This window comes from Oryza sativa, chromosome 2, assembly GCF_034140825.1.
Source record: "Oryza sativa Japonica Group chromosome 2, ASM3414082v1".
Lineage (NCBI taxonomy): Eukaryota > Viridiplantae > Streptophyta > Magnoliopsida > Poales > Poaceae > Oryza > Oryza sativa.
This window is the reverse complement of record NC_089036.1, coordinates 35,060,077-35,070,334: the sequence shown is the minus strand read 5'-3', so window position 1 is coordinate 35,070,334 and position 10,258 is coordinate 35,060,077. Positions and strand designations below refer to the sequence as shown.

Below are 10,258 nucleotides of genomic sequence, written 5' to 3'. Positions count from 1 at the left end.
ATTGGTTTATTACTGTTCATAATAGCTTATGTCAGATTGTTCAGGTGACCAGTACTTGCATTTCTTCTCTCGGGCCAGGCTATTCATTGCGATTTCTGCGTTTTACTCATAGATTAAAGAAACCTGCACGATCTCTCCCATTTTACTCTTTACTGGTATAAGCCTGTGTAAATTCCTTATCTCTGATCGTTGCATTTTCAGAAGCAGTTCTTCCATCCTTGTACTGGAAATGTTGGCAAAAGAGCATCTGCAATGCCCTATTGTTCTCATCTCAATCTCCATGGCTTTTGGTAGAAACGGAGATGTGGTTGCTCAAAAAAACGCGCGAGAGCATGCCTGCATGGGGAAGGGAACGAACTTAAGCGTGCTGGGGCGATGCCTAGCAAAGAGGATCTTTCATTCTTTCGATGCCCTCAAGGTCTCATCCATCATCATACTCCCGTTTCCTTTTGGCCAAAGATGTTTGGCTGCTGCTGCTCCTGCAAGATGGCTTTTGACCAAAGTGTAATATCCCCTTTTCCCTCCCCGTTGTGTGTGCTGTTGGATTGCTGTTAACTTGGTAGCAAACTAGCACGTACTATCAGCTTCGATCTGAATTCTGTTAGCTTTGGTGCAAGCTGCAGCGGAAGAAACGGCACTGAGCAGCATTCAGAACTCCATGGCCATGGCACATGAATGGGAGGGAGGTAGGCATGGCAACCCATCACTCACTGGGCTGATCGGTTTGGACCAAGCTACTACTACCAGCTGCTGCTGGCTGCTGCAGCTACCGAGCCTTGAATGCTCTCACTTGCCGTGATCTTTGCTGGTGTCGGGTGGTTCATGTGCATGATGTGAGACGGCGCAGCTGATGGATGGGTGTGAGAGCAAGCTCATCAGAGAGATCAGCTGCCAACAAGCATGGGCGACATAAAGTTCTCGCGGTTGGGAGACTTCCCCATCTGCCCTGTCTGCCAGCTTCCCCTGCAGTTGAGCAGCAGCAGCAGCTCATCGATCACTCGCTTCCTCTGAAAGCGTCGGTGAATGACCGAACATATTGGAGATGGATTGCTCCTGCAAAATCTCTGAAATTATGCACGCCTTCACCTGATCGGTGATCGATTGATCGATCGATCTCCGTTGTTGTTTCTGCTCTCTATTCAGATTTCAGATCGTTCTGCGACTGCGCGAGAGTTGTGCATTGCGTGTGCAGACGCCGTGCTGCTGCATTGCATTGATTAGCCCGGCCTGAAGGAGAAAAGCCTGCTTGCTTTTGAGCTGTTTTATCTTCTGTTCACATCCTGGGTCTGTATGATTGTCGCTGCGAGGCCTGTTTGTAGATCATGATCATCACCTGGAACGCTCGCCGCATTGAGCTGAGCATATGGTGTCTCTGCTTGGATGTCTGAAACTGCAAGCATGTCTCGCCTGGAGTGGATGATTCTAAAATCTTCAGTAGCACTCATTACGGTACAGGATTAGTTAGAGTCGTCTGTCCGATCGATAGTGCCCGATTCTACCGTTGCCGTTGGCATGTCCACCGAAGCTATAGGTCTCTAAATAGTGCGAACTATAACTGCTTCTCATGTGCAGCTTCATGCCGTTACAGATATATCTACAGTTGACTAGTACCACATGCATGTTCTTCTCCCTCCCTCCTTTCTTTGTGGGGATCATGCATGAGTATTCTACTATTTCTGGACTTAACCTCAACATCTGATCATGAATCTTAACAAGCATTTGCCCAGATTAATCTCTGGACGGGGTATGTGCCAGTGCATGGGGGAGCATATGGGTTGACTGGGAAACAGATCACCCATAACTACACATGCAGTTGAGTTACTGTCCAGTGAGCTCACTTTACTACGGTCCACATGTTAATGGCTCAATTCACATCAGTTAAGTTAAATGACCCCGTTCCGGTTGACTGAGCACGTATGTGAATTAATACGATTATTAAAAGAAGAGGAAGAAGAAGGCAATGTGTGAATTCGGGCCCTGTGAAGCCCATGTGTGGCACAAGGCCCATTAGAATCATCCTGGCCTCGGCCTAAGGCTATGGGCTTGGACTCTTGGAGACTGGCCTGCCTGGTTGGTGTTAAGTGATCTGTCTATGTGCCGCAGCCCGCAAGTAGTATCAGCAACTAGCAAAGGAATAAAATCACTTTGACTCTCTTAACTAATAGCCGAATCTGATTCTTATCTCTAAATCACAATACCGGATATCTCAACCCCTAACTATTAAAACCGACACAATTTAACTCCTGCAATTGTTTTGAAGGACGGTTTCGCTAACGTGGTAACTACGTGGCGGTGTTGACCTGGTCTTCGTCCGACGTGGTGTTAATTTTTTTTAAAATGTAGGACTCATTTGTCATTCACAGAAGGAATATTATAGGACGATGGTGGGCAAGAGCCGGATCTCGGCGGTGGTGGTATTGCGATCGACACTAGCACTCACCCAACACTTGATGTTGCGACCGGCACTCCTCCATGGCTCCCTCTCGTGAGGCCGGCCTCCTTCCTCTTCACCACGCGACCACCATCCCGCTGCTCCACCTCGTAGTCCACCGCCTTCGTCCCTACGCCTGACTGCGGTACCATTGCCGCCCTGGAATCCCTTGCACTTCTGTTGCCACCGCTTTAGCTCTTCCCATAGACGGACGAAGGGGTAGAGAAAGGGGAGAGAAAGAGAGAGACATGAGGAAGAAGGGAAGGATAAAGAGAGGATGACATGTGAATCCCATAATATTTCTTTTATTAATGATAAACGGGTTTCACATATTTTTTTAATTCTAATATCACATAAGCATCACGTCAATATCACGTAGGACGAAACCAGGTCAACACTATCACGTCAGCAAAACCGTCTCTTCAAAACAGTCGAGGGAGTCAAATTGTTCTGATTTTAATAATTGAGGAGGAGTCAAAATATCCGATGTTATAGTTTAGGGATACGAACCGGATCCGACAACCAGTTTAGAGAATCAAAGTGAAATTATACCACTAGCAAAGCCATGGACATGTGTCGGTGGGGACTGTGTATATGGCGATGGAACAGGTAGCCCAGCCCACGGGAGGCGGAGGAGAAGTTGGAATTGCACCTCACCTTCCCGTTCGATCGGCTGGCGGCGCGCCCACCGGGTGACGCAAGCCGAAGCATCCAGCCGACACGAGCCGATAGCCGTCAAAAAGGTTGATGTTGCGAACCTCACCGAGCTAGTCTCAAACATTGGGTAGTAGTTCAGATTTCAGAACACGGTAACAGATAACCAGGTGGGTTTCTGTTATCTCCGACCGTGCCGTGCCGTTCGGTTTCGAAAGCCGCGAGTCGTGCAGCTAACACGCGCCCAAATCGTAGTTTAGTTTCAACTTTCAACGGCAGACGGAATTCTTTGGTTGGTTTTTAGTCCACTAAGTACTCCAGTTTTGATACTTGAGCACAGCGGATTCTGCTTTGTGCTCTAAGTAAACGAAACATCTTAATATAAAATATATATTTTACGGTCTCTTGTTTTTTACGTTCCAGATTAATTATGTCATAAAATGTTGCAGATTTATGCTAGTTTTCTCTTTTTACGTAGTTATATGTATTTTGTGCACCATCGGTATTTTACCTTTTTATTCGCAAGACCGTAGGCGGTAGCATCGGTTGTTTGATGTTTTTCTCTCGTATCACCGAGATAAACCATGATAAATTTTAAATATCGTCAAATTCCCTCGAACATACTCCATCCGTATTTTAGAGAAAGACTACACAACGGTATACCGTTGAACGGTATACCACTTATCCTCCATGCCGCGGCCCCACGTGCCGGCTTCTCCCGAGTATGTCGCGTGCTGCTAGGATTATCATCACGCACATTTGCTGTGTGTATCAGTGTATAGTTTTGTTCCTGACAGCTAGCTAGTACTCAGCATGCTTAAGTCCTGCTTTTGATACTAGCCTAGCTAGTAAATAAAACCGGAGGTACTACTAGCTTGTTGTGCATACCAAATCCCTGTAATAGCTACTAGTAGTCCCGTACCCTAGTTATGTAGGGTACTTGTTATGGCAGAGCCTAGTAGCCTAGCTATGTGTCTAAGATTGGTTGCATCTATTTGCATGTGTCCTATACCATGCACGGATTAGACCAGACAAATAATTACCTAGATTATATATGGATACAATGGATTCTAATTAGATATGTCATGTTGGGCTCTTGGTTATACTACATCTTAGAAACTCTAGTATGTGATACATAGATGCTAGATTATCATACACTGGTGGAGAAGTGCTTTTTAGTCCCGGTTCGTAACCCCCTGTAAAACCGGGACTACCAATCCGGGTATCTTTAGTCCCGGGTGAAAAAACCGGGACTAAAGATCGATCTTTAGTCCCGGTTGATGACACCAACCGGGACTATCTTTAGTCCCGGTTGGTGTCATCAACCGGGACTAAAGAGAGGGTAGCGGCAGTCCATTAGCTGGTCCTTTTTTCTTTTTTATTTTCTCCCGAATCGAGTGGTATGTATATCATCAAATCAAACCCCAAATCCACATCACAACTCCACAGCACGATTCACAGATTCACCACAAATTCATTCACAATATCCATTCACATATTCATTCACAACATCACAAATATATTCACAATATTGATTCACAGGTTCATTGACAACATCGAGTCACATACTCATTCACAACATCACAGATTCATTCACAATATCGATTCATAGATTCATTCACAGATCAAAACATCCAAACAACAAATTAAAAAAAAATAAAAAAAAAATCGACTCACCGGCCGGCCACCCATCTCGCCGCTTCCCCTCCGGCCGGATCTGGGGGAGGGGAGGGCGAGGCCGCCGGCGACCGGCCTCCATCCCGCCGGCCCGCGCCGGGCCGCCGCCGGCCGTCCTCCATCCCGCCGCTTCCCCTCCGGCCGGATCTGGAGGAGGGGAGGGCGAGGCCGCCGGCGACCGGCCTCCATCCCGCCGGCCTGCGCCGGGCCACCGCCGGGCGTCCTCCATCCCGCTGGCCCGCGCCCGGCCGCCATCCCGACGCCGCCGGCCGGCCGCCGCCATCCCGCCACCGCCGGCCGGCCGTCCCCCATCCCGCCGCCGCCGGCCGGCCGCCGCCAGCCTGCGCCCGGCCTCCATCCCGCCGCCGTCGGCTGCCTCTGCAAGAGGAAGAGGGGGAGGGGAGGAGGAGAGGGGGTGAGAGAAGAGCAAGGGGAGAGGATGGAAGGAGAAGGATGGAGAGGATGGAGATAAGGAAGGAGAAGAAAAAGAGATAAGGATGGGAGATAGAGAGAGAGAGAGGGGCTACGCATGCGCTTGTGCGTGGGCTGTGCGTACGCTTTATTCTCGGTTGATGTTATCAACCGGGATTAAAGATCCCTGGGATCTTTAGTCCCGGTTGGTAGATCCTATCTTTAGTCCCGGTTGGTGGGACTAAAGATCTCGGGGGGCCTGACAAGGCCTGACAGATTTAGAACCGGGACTAAAGATTATTTTTAGTCCCGGTTGGTAACACCAATCGGGACTAAAGATCAAATATGCCCGCTGTAGCCACCAACCGGGAGTAAAGATCATCTTTAGTCCCGGTTTTTAGTGGAACCGAGACTATTGTGGATTTCGGGCAACCGACCAAAGACGGTTTCTCCACCAGTGATATCTGATATCCAGGTACTGGGTCAAATACCTAGGTACCAAGTATGAAACCTATAAATACAAGATCTAATGCCGAGTTATCGGGTCTGATACCTATAAATACCGGATCCGATAACTAGGTATCGCGTCTGATACCTGTGAGTACCAGATTGGATACCCGGGTATCGGGTATCTGATCTGATACCTATGAGTATTTGTTCCAATACCTATGCGTAACGGGTCGGATACCCAGGTACCGAGTATGATACTTATGAATACCAAGTCTGATACCTAAGTATCGGGTCTGATACCTATGAGTACCGGATTCGATACCTAGGTCAGGTTTGATACCTATGAGTACCGAATCCGGTATCGCGTATGATACCTATGAGTATCGGATTAGATACCCGGGTATCGGGTATCTGATCTGGTACCTATGAGTATCAGTTCCGATACCTGTACGTACTGGGTCGCATACCCAGGTACCGAGTATGATACCTATGAATACCAAGTCTAATATCTAGGTATTGGGTCTGATACCTATAAGTACCGGATTCGATACCTAGGTTAGGTTTAATACCTATGAATATCGGATCCAATACCTAGATACCGGGTTGATACATCTTAGTAGCGGATCTGATACCAAATATAGGGTGTGATGTCACGAGACTTCAGATGTGATACCACTAATTCTGATATTTATGGGTTATATACTCCTATTCAACAATCAAATAAAAAGATGGACCATGCATAGCTAGGCCAGAAAGTACAGCCAAACTTGCTCATGTGCTGCTGACATGCTTTGTTTAGGCTCATGCTACTAGCTCTAGTGCTTAATTCTAACTTTGCTAGTTGAAGCAGGTGTCAGATCCATATGGACCTAAAGAGGTGTAGAAGTAGTGCTGTACTAGAGTATTTCATAGCTATTTTGTAATGTAGGAGAAAAGAGACCTCTCGTCAGTCGTCACTAGTCAGCAGCCGTCATGTGAAAGGACAGTACATGACACGCTTTTAGAGAGAAAAAGAATCGGTGAGTGATTGGTAAGTATAAATTATAAACTATACCGTTGAGACGGTATACCGTCCTATAGTTTTTATCGTATTTTAATGTATGACGCCGTTGACTTTTTGGCCAACGTTTGACCATTCGTTTTATTCAAAAATTTTGTGCAAATATGAAAACATTTATGTCATGCTTAAAGAACATTTGATGATGAATCAAGTCACAATAAAATAAATGATAATTACATAATTTTTTTAAATAAGACGAATGGTCAAACGTTGCATAAAAAATCAACGACGTTATACATTAAAATAGTACTTCATCCGTTTCACAATATAAATCATTCTAGCATTTCCCACATTTATATTGATGTTAATGAATCTAGATATATATCTATCTAGATTCATTAACATCAATATAAATGTGGGAAATACTAAAATGACTTACATTATAAAAAGGAGGAGTATTAGTGGTAGCACTATTAACGTCAGGTTTAAAAGGACAGTAGTCAATCGTGCCAGTCTGACTCGAATCGTCGGTCGTTCTGACAGCAGATATTTTTTTTAAAAAAGTACAAGTTGTAGACTTGGAGAGAAGATTCGCCAGGTTGAGCGAAAACCTGAGACGGTTTACGTGCCAGGGTTGGCTTCGTGATCCCCTCGTCCAGAAAGGCAATGGAATATACTCTACTGCTCCTACGCGCACGCCCCAACCCATCGGCGAATTCGGCCTTGCGATGTGATGCCCAGTATTGCGGGCGAGCGCGCAGCTGAAATACTGAATCCTGAAGAATGGACGAACAGTGAGTCGACAAGGCGACGGCACTCCGTTTCGCGCGGTCGCAGCTGCGCCTCCCCCACCCCTCACCTGCTGACCAACCTACGCTAGCTATCTTCCTCTTGTCGTCCTCCTCCTCCGTCGCATGGCGGCGCGCGGTTTCTGCAGGTATAAATAGCGGCCGTGTCCAGACACGCTAGTCTCACACCAACATACGGAGTTCGAGTGACATACGAGCAGCAGCCAACACAAGCTCGATCGAAAGTTCTCTCACAAGTTCAGAGTAGCATTTGGTTAGTGACAGTAACTGGTCAGCGTCTCTCACCATGTCGTCCAATTTTGAGGCCAACAACAACAACAATGGCGAGAAGCAGCTGGTCTGTGTGACCGGAGCAGGTGGCTTCATTGGGTCGTGGGTGGTGAAGGAGCTCCTCATCCGTGGCTACCACGTCAGGGGAACAGCCAGGGATCCTGGTAAGTACTAGTACTATTAGTTCACGGTGTTTGCATAAATTTGGTGCGTGTTGTGCTTGATTTATTGATCGGTTCTTGCATGCGCGTATCTGTAGCTGACAGCAAGAATGCTCACCTGCTTGAGCTGGAGGGAGCCGACGAGAGGCTCTCCCTCTGCCGCGCCGACGTCCTCGACGCCGCCAGCCTCCGCGCCGCCTTCAGCGGGTGCCACGGCGTCTTCCATGTCGCCTCCCCGGTGTCTAACGACCCTGTAAGTTCACTAGCCTGGTTCCTGAGCCCAAAAGAGACGACAATGGCACCTTTAACCTCCTCCAACTTTTACTAATGCTGCTCCGTGATGCAGGACCTTGTTCCGGTTGCAGTGGAGGGGACGAGGAACGTGATCAACGCAGCGGCGGACATGGGCGTGCGCCGCGTGGTGTTCACGTCGTCGTACGGCGCCGTGCACATGAACCCCAACCGGAGCCCCGACGCCGTCCTCGACGAGACCTGCTGGAGCGACTACGAATTCTGCAAGCAAACAGACGTAAGCACATTACTCTGCTCCGTTCTACGGTTCTACCAACTCCAACAGCGTTGCTTACATGAACAATAAATTCATCTCGGCAAATTTTCTCGTCGTACATGCAGAACCTGTACTGCTGCGCCAAGATGATGGCGGAGATGACGGCGACGGAGGAGGCGGCGAAGAGGGGGCTGGAGCTGGCGGTGGTGGTGCCGTCGATGACGATGGGTCCCATGCTTCAGCAGACGCTCAACTTCAGCACCAACCACGTCGCCCGCTACCTCATGGGCACCAAGAAGTCCTACCCCAACGCCGTCGCGGCCTACGTCGACGTCCGCGACGTCGCCCGCGCACACGTCCTCGTCTACGAGCGCCCCGAGGCACGCGGCCGCTACCTCTGCATCGGCACCGTGCTCCACCGCGCCGAGCTCCTCCGGATGCTCAGGGAGCTCTTCCCACGGTACCCTGCCACTGCAAAGTATGCAGATATTAGCCATTGATTTGCTTATGTGCATTGCTTCATTGCTCTTGTGAGATGCAATCGATCGATCTCAAATTCTCATGCGTGTGTTTCTTGGATTTTTTTTTCAGGTGTGAGGATGATGGGAAGCCGATGGCGAAGCCGTATAAGTTCTCGAACCAGAGGCTCAAGGATTTGGGTTTGGAGTTCACTCCACTGAGGAAGAGTTTGAATGAGGCGGTCCTATGCATGCAGCAGAAGGGTCACCTGCCTCTGATTTATCCCGTTCCAAAACGTGCTTACCTATAAAATCAAGATAAAAATACGAATTCGTCTGTTGCGATGGGAAACAGAGAGCAACAGGGAAAAAACAAAGGAAAAAAAAGGAAACACAAGGGCTCTGAGATTGTTTATTTGTGCAAGTGTAGTAGGCATTTATATTTTGTTCTTACACATGTAAAACCCTTCTGTAATGAACAATAAGGTCCCATGGAGGGAACGGCAAATGCAAATATGGCCTTCATTTGTATTCTGGGCTTCAGGATGTAAATTTGAATATCATTGTATTTATTTTCTATGTTGCAGGGAATTTCCGAGTATTCAGTGAACTGTTACCACGGAGCATATGTGCATCATATTTTCTGTTCTGTGCATCATATTTTTCTTGGTCAGAAGTATATGTAAGGGCATTGTGCAAGATGGAACGAAGATAGTCCTGTAGTCATGCTTGTATTGTCGCTTGCAGGAAGAATAACATAGTAGAATTGCAGAGCACCTTGATATGTTCCTCTAATAATGCAAGTTTTAGCTGTTTTCTTTGTAACCACAGCTCTGATATAGCAAACAACAGCCATACCTTCACACCAGATAATCCAACAGCCATAATTTCTGTAGACATTTGCTTGCAACAAAAACACAGATCCCAGAAATTCCATGATGCACACAAGCTAATCTTGCCCCCACCAAGCTCTGACTTCCACCAAATCATTTCATAGTTTGCAATGACTGACATATGTTGTGTCATCAAGAGTTTGTAGTGATTTTTGCTCCCAGATAAAGACTGATTGTAGCTTGGAACTAATTGTACACAAGTTTGCGTAAGCAACACAGCAATCATTGTATCTCCAACTGAATAATTTGAAAATTTGTCCAAACTGAACTTGAGAACACAAAGCTTCGGCACATCCGTTTCACCTTTCGAAACTGATTGTTCTGTCATCTTAACATGAGTCACAAATTCTTGATATTCTAAAACCGCTCTTCCAGGAAGTAGAAATGGCAGAGAATCATCCCCTTGCAATACTACAATATCAAGCAAGGAGCTACTAGCAAAATCAACCTTGTACTGAACCAATTCAACACTCTGCAACTTGGTGAAACCATTGGTGCTATCTTCTAGTGATTCTCCCAAGGAGCTGCAATACCAT

General features: G+C 47.3%; 1 protein-coding gene across 1 annotated transcript; it reads left to right on the top strand.

The window, feature by feature from the left end:
• The first annotated feature begins 7,596 nt into the window (after positions 1-7,596).
• On the top strand, positions 7,597-9,454 carry LOC4331085 (cinnamoyl-CoA reductase 1-like). Its single transcript, NM_001417037.1, has 5 exons — positions 7,597-7,866; positions 7,962-8,116; positions 8,210-8,392; positions 8,497-8,849; positions 8,963-9,454. Exons 1-5 carry the CDS (start codon positions 7,719-7,721, stop codon positions 9,138-9,140), a joined length of 1,017 nt encoding a protein of 338 aa, NP_001403966.1. The 5' UTR covers positions 7,597-7,718; the 3' UTR covers positions 9,141-9,454.
• Positions 9,455-10,258: the final 804 nt, after the last annotated feature.

Excerpts from the sequence above, each read along its gene's own strand:
- LOC4331085 (NM_001417037.1), top strand. The coding sequence starts at position 7,719 with ATGTCGTCCAATTTTGAGGCCAACAACAACAACAATGGCGAGAAGCAG. Across the intron at positions 7,867-7,961 it reads GGGAACAGCCAGGGATCCTG|CTGACAGCAAGAATGCTCAC; the intron begins GTAAGTACTAGT and ends GCGTATCTGTAG. Across the intron at positions 8,117-8,209 it reads CCCCGGTGTCTAACGACCCT|GACCTTGTTCCGGTTGCAGT; the intron begins GTAAGTTCACTA and ends TCCGTGATGCAG.